Here is a 16,460-nt window from a genome sequence, read left to right as displayed (position 1 = left end):
CCAAAAGGCTCTTTTCTTAAATAGACATCTTGGTTTGCTTTGCAGCACTTGCATGCTCGACCCCACCTCTGCTCGTCATATTCACCAGGGAGCAAGTTGTTCATCTGTCCATTACGTCTGGCTATAATTTCATAATTTCATGTGACACTAGCATTGCACTCAAGGGTTAGCAACAAATGTCGCTGTTTTTTTTTTTAAATAGAAAAATAATATCTACTAACTGATCGCCTTCCTTTAGATTTCTAATCAGTTAAAATGTAAAAAAAAAAAGATTTTAAATTTTCATGACACCTAATGTTACTGCACGCAGGGTGTATGAGATATGGCATCTGGAGTAAATCTTAGTTTTTTGGTCTTTTATAATGAATTCCTGCAGATTTTCTTTTTAAAGATATCCCTCACCCACTGAGTGAGCTTTCACAAAAAGGCTAGTGGCAATTTAACATCTAGTGGCAATTTAACATCTAAAAATAGTAAAATATCTGTTAATAAATAAATAGTACACTCTCATATTTATAGCACATGCCAACTATTTCACATTAACAATATATTCAGTATATATACACATATTTTCTTTGTTGTAACCTTTTTAAGATATATTGGTTGTATAGATATATAAATGATTGATTCTATATTGATGGCATTGTTTTCAGTTTTTCTCTTTACATACGTTTTATATATATATATATATATATATATATATATATATATATATATATATATATATATATATATATATATATATAAGAACTCTCTACACAACGGCCTGAATATTTTTTTTGAGATTTTTACACTGAGCTTGTAAAAGAGACTTTAACTGTGCTTAGGTCAGTCTCAAAATATGAAAGGAAAAAAAAAAAGCTTAGCTGGTAAACTAGTCCCTTGAATTTCTATGACAATATAAATCCAATCTAAAGTTGATAAACATAAACATTTGACATTCAAGCTATTTTCATATAGGTGCATTTCTTTTCTTTTTTTTTTGCTGTTCGAGAGACTTAACATTATTCCTGCGTTCTGATGGTAAATGAGCCACTAATATGTTTTGTTTGTTTGTTTGTTTTGTTTTTTCATTTTGCAAAATTGCACAACCTCTAGATTTGGACCAAGAAACATGGTTGGGGTTAAGAGCTGTTATCCATGTTGCGTTTCTTGCTGAAGAGATTAGTCGCGTCCCTGTTGCGTAGATGAGGCTGGTTTTTGTGTGGGTGGGGACTGGCGGGCCAGTGCCAGCCTCCACGAGTCTCCGCCCCAGTGGGCACAGCAGTGGATGGGCAAGGCTTGTTCTGCAGTAGCTGGAAGAGCATGGCAATCTCAGGTCCCAACCGGGCCATCAGATTCACCCTCAATAGGTCGACTGTTTCCTCGTCACAGTCCATTAAACTCTGCAGCAGCTTCCCATAAAACCTGCAGTGAGACACAGAACACTCCCACTGAGTCCATGCCACAACGGATTAGCATGGTTATAGCATCAGGTTGATGCAAGTAATAAGAGAAGAATAGAAGAAATACATCTTATACTCTAAAAAAAAATGCTGGATTCTATACCTAACCCAGTCGCTGGGTTATTTCATTTTATGTAAACCCAACCTTTGTACATGTGACATGTTATAATGACTGGGCTGCTATTATAGCCTAGCGTTTGGTTTAATTTGTCCGCTGAAATGTGATAACCCAGAATTAGACTCAGTTTTGCTGTTGCAGCATCATGAGACAGAACACAAAGCTGTGTAAGTACTTTTTTTTTTGCTTTTTCATGTTGCTGTTTGTGATTTCAGTTTTAACATCCATCCATTATCTATCCCACTTATCCATTGTGGGTCATGGGTGAGCTGGAGTCAATCCCAGCTGACATCAGGTGAGAGGCAGGGTACATCCTGGGCGGGTCACCAATCTATCACAGGACTAACACAGACATGAACAACCATTCACACTCACTTTCACACTTATGGTCAATTTAGAGTAACCAGTTGATCGAATCCATATGTCTTTGGACTGTTGGAGGAAACCAGAGCACCTGGGCAAAACCCACACAAACATGGGGAGAACACACGTGCTCCATATAGAAAGGACGCAGTCGACCAGCAGGTTCAAACCCAGAACCTACTTGTTGTGGGGCAGCAGTGTTAACCACTGCACCACCATGCCACCCACCCCAGCTTTAATATGTGGCATAAATTGGTTCCAAAATAAAGATATAACTGAAGCTATGCTATGATAAGCTTAGCTAACACTTACAGCTAGCGAACATTCATCTTTTGTCAACCCAAAAAAGACTGTTTACTATAAAAAGATCACTTGTTGTCTGACTAATAATAGTGATGATTGACATTTTTATTACTCTCGCTGACTATGGGCGAGAGGTGGGGTACACCCTGGACAAGTCGCCAGGTCATCGCAGGGCTGACACATAGAGACAAACAACCATTCACACCTACGGTCAATTTAGAGCCACCAGTTAGCCTAACCTGCATGTCTTTGGACTGGAGCACCTGGAGGAAACCCACACAGACATGGGGAAAACATGCAAACTCACACAGAAAGGCCTCCATCGGTTGCTGGGCTCGAACCCAGAACCTTCTTGCTGTGAGGTGGCAGTGCTAACCACTACATCACCATGCTGCCCCTGTTTGTTTGTATTTTGACCAATTTTAAAAAATTACATTCTAAGCATTCTGAGGGGTTTGAAAAGCCAAATCTAGTTAATGTTAACTATCAAATGCCTCCTCAGGTTAGGACTCAGCTGTCTACTTAAAGCAAATGAACAAAGGTCACTCTTTTGACCCTTTTGAACAATGTACTTGTTTTTGAAAGGAATCATGTAAAACTGGACGGTAAGCATCTCTGAACAAAGGTGAGGGCCAGCAACAGCACCTACCACTTACCTACAGTGTCGTTCTGACATGTTTGCCTCAGTGTTTGCACTCTGATTCACATCTTTGGACCCCAGTGTCATGTCAGGCTCATTGCCACAGGTGTGAGTCACACATAGTGATGAGAAGGTGGGGATTTCCTATCACCTCTAGTGTGCAACCCATAAATGGTATGAATGAGCTGAGTGTGGTATATATTGAACCTGGTTTTGGAAGGTTAAAGCAACCAAGAATGTTGGGTTCCACCCATAACCCACGCAAACTGTGGTCAGATTAACCCAGTATGTGTTCTGTTATATATTCCCCAGCCCTGGATTACAGAAATGACTCAAATCCTGTTATATTTAGAGTGTACTATTGAGTTCCTCACCAAATGAAACACAAAAAAACATGTACACTGGGATTGACCAAAGCTCACAAAGAAATTAAAATAATTCTACTGAGCAATGAGATAATTGCTTTGATATGTAGGTTATCCATATCTAGAACAGATAAACTAGTCAGTTGCTGCAGTGGTACATTGTCCCCATTGACTTGGTTTTACACCATTGTACTCTGTACGACAGTTCCCCAAAGACAACTTTGCTGACAAATGCTTCTATATGTGTTTCATGACATGAAGAAATATACAATCATACAATCATAGGCTTTCTCATGCTTCAAGAATTGCTTGTTGATGAGTCTTACTTGTTGGGAAAGTGGCTGGGCAGTTGAGCTACCTCTGCAATGGCTTCTGGGTTTGACCTGGCCACAGTGCAGATGTCCAGCTTGGTGTAGCACTCCTCCTGAACCTCCGAGATCATCCTCTGGAAAGTGGAACAACGACGCACTGTAATAAAGACCTTGGAGGTGATGCCATTGGCGATGCACTTCAGGCTCTCCTTCACAAAAGCCTTGCCCTGGAAAATGGATCAAAACATGGAGCTGAGTTGAAAGATTTCTAATCTGTAAGCATATTTAAATGTAGATAATTTGGGAGATGCCAGTCAATTGTAGCAAAAGTATTAAACTTTTTCCCCATTTTCTCTCCAAGTTAGTCACCTGCCAGTGAAACAAACCAACCAGATCTTTTCAAACTGCTGCTCATATTGCATCACAGGACAGCATAACACACTCAGAGGAAAGTGTGATCTTCCCTTCCATTGGTGGCACCAATAATTGGCCAATGATTGACAGAAGAGACAGTATGACATCACCCCCCACCCCGACCGTATCCTATCCCCTCCCAGCCAATTTTGCCCTCTTGTCTTCAGGCCAGGGATAGCTGTGGCATCATCAGCATTTCAGGGAGGGGAGCGTACATTCCCCAGATTATAAAAGAACAGTTTTCAAATGGAGTGATGGTTTGACATTTTAAAGTTATCATTGCCTGTTGTTTCTTGGGTTACTGACCAACTAAAACTGGTACAGGTAACTTCAAAATTTTAATCTCAGTAAGATATAAAAAAGACACAAACCTGAGTGTCAAATTTAGCAGCACTGTAGAGAAAGGACTTGCAGATGTCATGCATTCCATCTGTGTCACACGTGGAGTTCTCCAGACAAGCAAAGGCACCACAGCCCACTTGGAGGGCACTATTCAAACAGCGCACCACATCCGCTGTAAAAGAGAGAGAGAGACCTTAAGACGTTAAGGTATATTCTTTGAAAACCCTCATAGATCACCAAAATATACAGGGAAATTCTTAAGGTGAAATATTTCGATAACCTAAATAAGTCACCATATTTATGTTTTTTATTGTTAAATTCATGAAAAAATGGTTTGTGGAGATGCTCGAGGGTAGTGTTGCTCCCTCACAGCTCCCCAGTTTAATCCTGAGTTTGTGAGAAAGTTTGTATGTTCTTCTTGTGTCCATAGTTTTTCTTCCAGATTCTCTGGTTTCTTCCCACCTCCCAAGTGGGTAGGTGAATTGGCAAAGATAAAATCCCCATACAGGTGAATGAACCTGTGTAAATGTGTGTGGTGCCCTGCCATCCTATCCAGGGTGTATTCCCAGCTCACACCCAGTGTTACTGGGATAGAGTTCGGATCCACTGAACCAGATAAAGTGCTCACAATTAACTATTAACAAATCAATCAATGAAACCAAACATACGCTATAATTTTTGGACATAATTTTTGGTGAAAAAGAACACGTTTGGAAAGCAAAAGGACATGTTGATGTTCTTAAGAAGATCAGTAAGTATGGAATACATTTTCATTAGTCTCATGAGATGTTTAAATAGCATTTAGGGAAGAAACTATGGCTCAGTGTTGATTATTGTAACTTTGCTATGATTATGGATGATCTAATATAAATTCCCATTCTTTGCTAATGCCAAGCCAAATTCCTTCATGCACAGACTTAATATGACAACTAACAGCATGCTTGACTGGCCACTGGACGCCTTAAAATATATAAGGCAAGGGCACAATTTAGAATAATTACTCTACATTTCTAGCATTGGCAGAAGAGTTTATGAGTATTCCAGTAGTTGTTTTCTGTTCTTGGAACTGCGTTTGTGACCTACTGCGCTGAAAAGACCAATAGGCGGCCTCCTGGGGGCTTTAACGCAGTCTGGGTGCTGTGTGCCCTGCGTTTGCCCCTCATAAGAAGAGAAGGGTTTATGAGCAGGGAGGCGGCAAGGGGATATGTGCCATACGGTATTGGTTTCTGCTGACTGTCGCATTTGGCACAAGATCTGCTGCTTCCATTACGCTCACATGTGACAAGACAATAATGCTCAGCTCCACAGTCGAGCTTGCCAAAACCACCTACAACACTCCAGTGCCAGGGACTATAAACACTTCACCATGCAGACTTGCACTGTGTATTGGGTCACTGTGCCACCCCACATTAAAGATGTTTTTCATGGCATCAGTGTGTGTGTGTGTGTGTGTTTGAATGTGTTTAGTGTGTGAAAGAGAAACTGGTGTTGCATCAGACCCATTGTTTTGGGGTTGAAGGGAAAAAAATAGGTTGTGTGTTGCTGTGTCAATGCAGCTTGGCAGAAAGGTAGACTTATGAAATAACCAGAAAGCCCCTAAATGTCATAGGATGAATACGTCTATTGTCTATAGGTTCAGACATGAACAAGAGCTCAAATTAAGTTGCTATAAAGGGCTTATCAAACGCTTATTCGGTGTCTGACATGAGCTTTGTCCTGGTAGATGCTTGTCAAAGTCTTAATGCCGTCAAGGAAAATTCCAACAAAACAAATGGTTATGACTTTAAAACTTTGACATTTTAAACTCTTAACTGTTCCATACCACAGGGCTGTTGAATTCTCGTATCTGATTGGTATTCATTTATTTTCTTTAACAGCACTTCCGACAATAGTGCTGGCAGGAATTCAAATGATACGTTCGTAACAATTCACGATATTCATAATCACGTGGACTTGTACGACGGACACTTGACAAAATCTAAGGTTAATAATAGACTCGTTAAAAATGTGGTGTTATTTAATAAAGAAAAACTTTTGTCAATCTGATACAACTCATTGACAAGGACTTGTATGCCAGATGCTCCATGTAATCGAAGTCTAAAAATAAACAAAAATACAATTATTTTTAAAATTTAACATTAATGAAATAAGTCTTAGGTGTCCTGGTAAGATGTGAGAGTAGGTTTTCCACCGCAGGAAAGTCTTCAGTATGTTAAGTAATGTTTATCGCTGTTGCTTATAGAATATAAGCAGTAACCGTAACAAACCTGTCTCATAACATTAAACGTAACTATAAATGGATAATTAGTACAATACGTCTTTCTTTAATAAATAAGAAAAACGTAATTGTTGGTACGTTGTGGTACAAAATAAATAAAACATTGGAAAACAATCAAGGTGTTGAAGTAACACTGATTCATGTGTCAGGCTGCATCATGCCACCTCATTGTGGATTGTTTTCCTATAACAGCACACCCCGAAGTGTTGTATTCCTTAATTAAGATTAGCTGATTTGCATGTAACATATATAGCATAAAACCGATTATGATTAATATGGTTATTAGCTCATCTGGCCGACAGGCGATGAGTTTATGCCATCATGTGTTGTCCGTTGTCCATCTGTCATCCCCATTTCACGAAAATCGCTTATTCTCTCTCAATTCTTCACCGATTTTTATTCTTTTTGGCAGGAAGGTAGGTCTGTCTGGGGTGCACATAGCTTCTACCCAAATCTGCATAATTGCAATTAATAATGAAGATATGGACTAATTACGCCCTAATGAGCAATTTCAACACAAATCGCTTCTCCTCCTTCAATTCTTCACTGATTTTGATTCTTTCTGGCATGAAGGTAGTGGCACCCCTAGGGTGCATATGACTTCTATCCAGATTTGCTCAATTACAATTATTAATGAAGTTATGGACTTATTAAACCTTAATGAGCAATTCAACAAAAATCGCTTCTTCTCGGTCAATTCCTCGCCGTTTTGGATTCTTTCTGGCAAATAGGTCGGTATTCCTAGGGTGGATATAGCTTATGTATATAGCTTATATATAGTGTGTATAGCTTGCAACATTTTGCGCAAGGTGGCCCACTTTAGATCGTTCCTTCTGGACTAGACGGGGCCGGAGTGAGCTTCGCTGTCATTGACGGTCTCGTTTCAATTCCAAGCAGCAATACAGAGAGTGGTGAAAATGAAAAAGAAACCCAATAGTATAAATCAAGTATGTACATATTTATTCATTCCTAAAATTTAAGCCATGGAACAAGAATAATGTCTACTGGTATGGACCTCACCAGATTCATCACAGAAGTTTAAGATCTAAACACTATATTCAACCGTCTTCTTAATTAAGCTGGTAAATTCATTTGATAAGTATAACTTTGTGAACCAGTTCTGATGCTGGTGTAGTAAACCTAAAGTCTTGCATGAAACTTTTGCATGTAATTTTGCATGAAACAATATCAGCCCATAAAAATGACCTCTTCATTAGATTTGTATTTGTTTACCCTATACAGTACCAAAGCATCTTCTCTACAGAGCTCAATCAATTGGCTAGATTGGATCAGTGTAAGTGATTTGACTTGTGGGACGTGTATCACGACTGCACCATTAGTTTCAGTGAAAGTCTGTGACCTAATCTAATGATGCATCAACACCTGTGGTGTGTGACGTTAGCAGCAAGGGAAATATGATAGCGTTTCCTTTCTTTGAACCATTCCAGTTATGATGAGTAAACGTATCATGGGAAATTGTGTTATGAACTAGTGAGGCCACCCGGGAATGAAAATTCACACACTGACTCACCAAGAAGAGGTGTGAACTATCGATTTGTTGATCCCCAGATAGAGCTCTTATTGTGTGAACAAAAAAAAAAAAAAAACAAGCAATCTCCTTGGACGTATTATGACTAAGGAAACATTGATAAAAGTGGGCTTGCTTCTCCTGTAATGTGTACAGAGGCCCTGATGGCGAGTTCCAACAGGTTTGAGTCGACAATGAACCTTTTTGTCTTTTCACCGTTTTCTTTTTTTGTCTCTTTGTCATGGATTTGGCAAGCATTGCAGCGACAACAGTGTACCCTATCGATTTTTTTGGTATATATTTTTATGTGTGTTCAGATTTTGCCTACCGAAGTTCATGACCCTAAATTGAACTCAGTTGCCCTGCAGAATCTCAGGATTATGTCAGGCTTTTTTTTTTTTTTTTTCACGCCATGAATGACTTCATTCGCTACTGCTCTATACCCTATATTTATATTTAAATAGTCTTAAAAAGAAAAAGAAATACCTATAGTATATATAAAACCCCACAAAATAATACACTGACATCCAAAAAAAAAAAAAAAACCCATAAGCTCTTTTTGGACTCAAAAATATATTTTTGAAAATGATTACATTTCTGTAATAAGACACCTTGCAATCGTGGTACAATATGTTTATTGCAAGTAGGTTTGCTCTATTTTAGTTCCGAGTGCTTACTGTAGCACCACTGTCTCTTTGTCTATAAAACACTGAGTCAGTACATGTCTCCCCTAGCAACTAAGTACAACAGGAAGTTATGCAAATACCAAGTGGAGCCCTTACAAAGGTTTTCCTGAGCAGAGACACGGCAGAGCTGAATGTCCCACACTGCACAGAGATCCACTTTATTCATCTTGGCAAGCTGGCATCACTGCATGGTAATTACTTTCTATTTAATATGCTTTTGGACATTAAAGTCAGACTTTTTTTTGGGAAGTTCAAGTGACCCCACAGTTTATGTGAGCTGGCACACAAAGTCAGTGCAACCAGCAGAAGCATAAAAGGATGAACCATTATGATCAAGGCTTTATCTATTGCGATCCAGTTCACTGATTTTCACATTGAAGACGGTGAGAGAAAGCAGGTCTAACTGTGCTATGCTATCTGGTGCCATTTTCTGCCTGCACGACCCAAACAGAGGCATTCTGTCCACAGCATGACACGACCATTGGGCTAAAGCCTTGGCAGGAATAATGAATCGACCACCAAGGTGACAAAAGTTGCCCTACAAAGGTTACCTTATTTCCCAGCAGCAGCACTCCGCTAGGATTCATGCACTTGATGCTCCTATTCCGCCCAGAATAAACACATTAATATCACTAATATCACTGACCTCCATATTCTTCTGCATAAAAACAAAGTGATTCCACATTTTATATAGTAGAACGTCACATTTAGACTTCAGAGATCAGTTCATGTATTAGTTCTCTGAACAAACTTGAACCAATTAATCAAGAACACTCCCTGTATACTGGTACATTCTACAAACTTCACCTGATTGATCACTTGACGACTTAAAGGCTAAAATCTCACATCGATCAATAGCTTGATGATTAAACTACAGGACACTTTTTCAATGGAATAAAAACATGTATTCTATTCCCTTCTAGCGGGTTTCATTCATTTGGTTTGATAGCATGCGATATTGTTACATTATCGCTTATCCTATGTGTATTACGTCCCTCTACCCAATGGAGAATGAGCATTGAATGTGGTTTACGATATTGCATGGTTGTCAAGACAACATGACGTCACATGTCGGAGCTGATGTGAATATTCAATGAGAAAGTTTTCTGCTGTGCATGCACACAATCATTTCTTTGTTTGCCGGGAAAAAGGAAGACACGTTGAACACCCGAAACGTTACCAAAACTTCATTAGATATTCATTAGAGAAAAACATATCAATGGACATCGAAAAACTGGAAAAGAGACACGTCGGTGATGTAAAACTTCCATGCTAGTGAGCGACTGCGGCAATTTGTAGGCAAACATGGCCGCCAGGTTTGTTTTGTTAAAAAGAGAGAATTTTGAAAGAGAAAGACGCATTGAACACCCAAAAGGAGTGTGTATGTGTAGTAATAATAATAATAATAATATTGGCTGGCTTTTTTTGTGGTATATCAGATATATTCCATTCAGCTAGCATGATACTGAACAAGTCGAAGGCGAGTCTAGCTGAATGGAATATATCTGAAATAACACGAAAAAAAGCCAGCTGATATTATTTAATTATCTGGGGAAACGTGATGACAGAAAAGTAACCCTTTTGTTCAAACTATCACTAGTCTGGGTTAGAAAGAAATCAGCCTTGCTTCTTCAGTCTATTCTGTCTTTTTTTTTTTTTTAACAAAGGCATTTATTAAAACCAAGTAATCTGATGTGGAAGGCAAAAATATTGACATCTCTCTATGTTTGAAAGACTTCTTGGCCATTTATACCAGCCGCTCCCGGGAGGAGTATAAACAGAGAGCAGATTTTTCAGTAGGAATTCACTTGACCTTGGCAGTGAGCACAATGTAATTGAATTTTCTTGGCACACTACATGCTCGAATTCTTCACACTTTGCACTGAGTGATATGAATTTTGTACTGTGTACAGAGTGATCGGGGCTTGCCAACAAGTCAGCTGAGTACATTAGCATGAGATATTACACTTAGACGGAATGATTAAACATTTGATTGTAGCACATGTACGGTCACTTCCCCTTGCTAGTCTGTATAACAAATTGCACAAGACTGACCACTTGCATATTAGAGGAGGTGAGTAACAGTAACAGGAATGCACTTATCCTTGGCAGCGAGCACAATAAAATTAAATTCCCTTGGTGATTGGCATGAGCAATTTCCTTCAGAATGTTTGCTTACTCCTATGGGATTGCTAGTTGGCTAGCTTGTAAAATAGCTACAGTCAGCAAATTACACAAGGTATCATGTATATACAGAATAGTTGGACACAGTATTGCTCAAATATCAAAGTTTAGTGGTTTGGCAGTTATAATGACAACTAGCTGTGATATTCTGATATCAAAAAGTTTTACACTCATACAAATTAGCAGGAAGCAGGAATTATTATTATTATTATTATTATTATTATTAGTAGTAGTAGTAGTATTTAGCAACTGTCCAAGTGGAGCTATTGAGTTCATATTTATATTGATTACCGCATAAGTGTAAAGCTGAACTAGCTAGCTAGCTAGATATTTCCAGAAAATAACTGAACCAAGAGTACTGGAATGAACAGGGGTGGGTTCTCCAAAACCATCATAGCACAAAGATCATTGTTAAATGGTAGAGCGAGCATTACAATGAACACTCTCTCTCGTAGTTAAGATGCTCTTAGCATTAAGTGGCTTTTGGGAAACCCCCCCCAGGTCAGTAATGCTAACTGCTTGCAACTAAGTGCAGTTCACAAATAGAAACACAAAATCTATTTGTTAGAGATCTCATCTCATTCTCATCTCATTATCTGTAGCCGCTTTATCCTGCTCTACAGGGTCGCAGGCAAGCTGGAGCCTATCCCAGCTGACTATGGGCGAGAGGCGGGGTACACCCTGGACAAGTCGCCAGGTCATCACAGGGCTGACATGCAGACACAGACAGCCATTCACACTCACGTTCACACCTACGGTCAAGATACACACAAAAAATTAAAATGTCACAGATGATATTTCTCACTTTTTCTGACGAAGAGCTTCAATGAGATTAGTTACTTTTCCTCGAGCTTGTAATGTCGCTAGCTATGTATATTAAGAGCTATGATCCAAGTTTATGGGAACTTGGTGCAATCTTTTAGCCAAAGTTGACAAATAGTGTCAGTCAGGAATATAACTTCAACCCTTTTATTGACTTGTTTTTTTAACTAATGCAGCCCTTCATTCATCATATGAGATTATATCAAATGGCAATTTGCATTGGTGACAGGGTCAGTTCTGTGAAATGGGAAGTTTAGCTTATGGCTGTAACTCACGATGAAAACACTACGTTTTGTATCAGGTTGTTTTTTTTCCCTTTCCCCTCAGCGATGTTCTGATAATGTAGTAGAAGCATGTAACCTACTGTATGGAAAAAACTTTCCCAGTCGACCAAATCAGCAGTGATGATCAGTTCTCCATTGAATTCAGAGTCCTTGAGGAGGATGCTTTGAACCAAAAGCTGACCAGATTTTGACGATTTGTAAAACGCAAACCTTGATTTGTTCGTATTTTTGCTTGTTTAGCCAAATCAGCTTTCAGTAACATTTGATAAAGTGTATGATTATATCCACATTCACTGGATATAAGCAATCGCGTGCTCTGATTGGCTACTCTACTACTAGGTTATCAGCTTATATACCGTGAGTAGAGAAAAACAAAATGGCGGAGCATGTTGCTGAACCAACCAAGGATGAAATAAAGACTCTACTTGAAAACAAAACCCAAAAAAATACAAAAAAAGCAATAAAATATGGAATGACAGTATTTCATGGTAAAAACATATCTTTTTTTATATTTCAAGAATTATTATTATCTCATCTCATCTCATTATCTCTAGCCGCTTTATCCTGTTCTACAGGGTCGCAGGCGAGCTGGAGCCTATCCCAGCTGACTACGGGCGAAAGGCGGGGTACACCCTGGACAAGTCGCCAGGTCATCACAGGGCTGACACACAGACACAGACAACCATTCACACTCACATTCACACCTACGGTCAATTTAGAGTCACCAGTTAACCTAACCTGCATGTCTTTGGACTGTGGGGGAAACCGGAGCACCCGGAGGAAACCCACACGGACACGGGGAGAACATGCAAACTCTGCACAGAAAGACCCTCACCGGCCACGGGGCTCGAACCCGGACCTTCTTGCTGTGAGGTGACAGCGCTAACCACTACACCACTGTGCCGCCCAATTATTATTATTATTATTATTATTATTACTATTATTGCATTTTTCACAAATTGCTCCTGTCATTTCACCGGTTTCTTGACATTCTTCATCTTTCAGAATTAAAATTTGTTGAATTTTTTTAGACTGGTTCAAAAGCTCAAAGAAGTTTGAAAATTACAGAACTGAAATGTCCAAGGAAGAATGACATAAATGTCTAAAGCTATTCTATAGCTCGGCATGGCAGCATGACGGGACTTTCTACAAAAAATACAACACTGAAGTCAATTTGTGCAGCCATCGATAGGTTTTTAAGAAGTCCGACTAGGTGGAAATTATTTTGTCGGACGTTTTGTGTAAAGTTTTTATTGATCGAATTTGCAACGAAATAAAAACAAAAATGGTCTGGTTTTCAAAATCCAGTGAATGCGGATAGAACAAAACAGTTATTCCACTCAATCTCGTCATACATCACTTATCAGCTCATGTACGACTCGATTTCGTGGAATAATTGTTAATTCTTCACTATTAGCCGAACAATTGATGCATCGCATATCAGAATGTGACGCGAATCAGAAATCAACAGGTAGCTGACCGGGCTGCTTTATAAACCAAAATATTTTTCTCAGAGATAAGAACCTGGCACTTGATGTCGAACGCATTCAGCCCTGTGTTCGGACTGCGATAGCTATATTACCCCTGATACATTGGTCTGCAATTTGCACCTCACTGGTTGTTCGGGCTCCTGGTTTGGCTCCAGCTGAGCTCTGCTTGAACTCATGGTGAGTTAGAATTCCAAACAAGCTTCCTGAATAATGTCAGAATGCAGCTTATTAAATCACACATGTTGCTTGCTACTGTTGCACAGCAACTTTTATTCTAAGTTTAGAGGGCAGTATGTCCAATAAGCACACAGTACCAAAGCCAAGACAGAAGGGCTTAGTGTGCATCCTGAATCCTGGCTTTTTTGGAGAGCTCAGATTTAGATCAGTGCGCTCCAAACGTGATGCTTTCAGCATGTGGAGGGAGAAACACTATGCCGGTTTATTGATTGACAGCTTCAGGTGCAGAATAAAAAGCGTTCATGAATAAATCTATAGGCCAGGAAATTATGTTGAATTGATAGACTTTACTGAATGAAATAAGACAAGTGCACGATTGCATCCTTGATATACAGGACATGGTAGATCTCTGACGCGATATATATATATATATATATATATATATATATATATATATATATATATATACTGAAACGAGTCGGCTGACTGATTTTGGTCAAGTCACTGGTGCAAAAGCTGCTTGCACAATAATGCACAATGCTGCAAGTAAACTACAGTGCATGCATGTGCAAGACGTTTGGGCAGATATGAAAACAGAGCAATTCATATACAGAAAAAAAAGGATAAGCTCGTGATGACAGCTCGTGGCTCGAGCTGTGAGGATGCGCAGCGCACAGTAGCGCCAAAAAAGCGCTGCGAGCGGAGGAGGAGGAGGATGCTCCTTACCGGGGCTGTTGGCGGAGGCGCGCGCTCTCCGCGGCGAGTACGATTCGTTGACGTCCTGCTCGTGCGCCGATGCGTCGACCAGCAGCCCGAGCAGTAGCACGAGCAGCAGCAGCAGCAGCAAGCAAAGTCCGCTCCTTTTTGGCATCTCTTGAGGCTTTCCTCAATTCTCTTGATTAAGAAGAAGAAGAAGGACGGTTCGAGCTCCTCAGCCTCCCCCTGTGGAGTTGTGCACGGCGGCGGATCTGATCTGGCAGATGTTGAAACGCCAATGCACGCGCTTATGACAGGAACGAAGGCTTGATCTCGTGCAGATCTGTGCTGTGGCAGATGAAACACACACACACACACACACGACCAAATTCCTGTCGTACAGCCAGCAATCATCAAGGCTCTCTCTCTCTATCTCTATCTCTCTCTCGCTCTCTGTGCATGTGTGTGTGTGTGTGTGTGTGTGTATATATATATATATGTCTATCTATGTGTGTGTGTGTGTGTGTGTGCAGATCCTGTGCTCGCCAATTTCCCTTCTCGCTGCATGACAGGAGCGCAGGTCGCCCTTTATATAGCCATGCACGAGCATTTAGAGCCCAATCACAACCCGGCATCCGGGCATTAAAATGCACATCTGAAACTTTTTGCCCCCCTCGAAAATCCATCCATCCATCCATCCATCCACCCCTCCACCCACCACCACCCCCTTTCCATTGGTAGTTAAGCAACGCATCCCACGTGCACCCTCACGTTTGTCATCGATCCGTGGAAATCTAAATAGGCAAGCAGGATGAGGTTGAGATGTCGCTTTCCTGGGCTCTGGATGTTGCATCCTGTTTGAGCCAAAAGTGAGCTTTTCATCATCTCACTATTCCACACTGATAAAGATTGGTGCATCCTTGGAGTAGGCAAAGTAGTGGAAGAGTTTTTAAGGATTTCTCATCCTTATTCCACATGCAGTTGCAAGTTGATTTCGATTCCCAGTAACCTTTTTACGCATTATTAAGTTGGACAATTTGCATTGCTGACAGTGTAATATTTGTCACCTTGCACGGTTGAATATAACAGCTCGTTTCATTATTATGCTTAGCAAATGAGTGACTTCATTTTCATTCACCTCCTTTTTTCACCTCCCCCCCCCCCCCCCCCCCCCCCCCCAACCCTTGTTGTTTCATGGAGCAGCCTAACCCTTTCATTGCGTCAAATCTGTTGCGCACTTTTGTGCTCTGTCATTGGGGGGGAAGCCAGCATTGAAAGTCATTCATAAGCTATGATTTGAATTTTATCGCACTGGCATTTTGCAGACCCGTCCAACATCAGCACGAGGTCCAGCAGATAAACCTCCTTCGCAAACACAGGTAGCCAGGAACTGTTCCAAAGCTGACATTAAAAATGAATACATCTATTTTGGCGATGTTTGTGTTTGTATATCATGTGTAGGCTTGTTTTAAATCCGTCCAGACCACTTTCTTCACCTTCAAAATCCAAAATTGGATCGGTACAGAGGGTTTACACCCAATCTGGCAACAGAATAAGCAGCGCACGTGCGGTAGCGCACTCCAGTGATCATCAAATGGTCCCATAAGAGCCCGAAGTGTCTTTCGAACCCGCACCCCCTCCTCCTCAGGTCTGGAAGTGTTTGGATAGTTTTGCCTCTGTGCAAAACCACCACAGTGGATTTGAATTGCATGAAGCAATCAAGATGGGATTAAAGTGAAGTCTTTCAGCTTTAATTAAAAAATATTGCATTTTAGGAATTACCGCCCCTTCATTTTCACAGGCACAGAAGCAATTGGAAAACTGACTGATAAGTAGCTTCATGGCCAGTTATGCCCTGTTTCCTCATTATTTCATGACAAATTAAGGAGATAAAAGGTTTGGAGTTGATTCAAAGTGTTGAATCCATGGAAGCCATGCCTAATGGTTAGAGAAACAGCTTTGGGACCAAAAGGTCGCTGGTTTGATTCACTGGACCACCAGGAATGGCTGAAGT

At 40.3% G+C, this 16,460-nt stretch overlaps 1 protein-coding gene across 1 annotated transcript; it reads right to left on the bottom strand.

Moving 5' to 3' along the window:
* Positions 1-799: 799 nt before the first annotated feature.
* stc1 (stanniocalcin 1) lies at positions 800-14,995 on the bottom strand. Its single transcript, XM_060930692.1, has 4 exons — positions 14,477-14,995; positions 4,331-4,473; positions 3,561-3,772; positions 800-1,407 (listed from the first exon to the last, which is right to left on the bottom strand). The coding sequence occupies exons 1-4, from the start codon at positions 14,619-14,621 to the stop codon at positions 1,125-1,127; spliced, it is 783 nt and encodes a 260-aa protein (XP_060786675.1). The 5' UTR covers positions 14,622-14,995; the 3' UTR covers positions 800-1,124.
* Positions 14,996-16,460: the final 1,465 nt, after the last annotated feature.

The sequence above is a fragment of the Neoarius graeffei genome, chromosome 10 (genome assembly GCF_027579695.1).
Source record: "Neoarius graeffei isolate fNeoGra1 chromosome 10, fNeoGra1.pri, whole genome shotgun sequence".
Lineage (NCBI taxonomy): Eukaryota > Metazoa > Chordata > Actinopteri > Siluriformes > Ariidae > Neoarius > Neoarius graeffei.
This window is presented reverse-complemented; position numbering and strand designations above follow the sequence as displayed.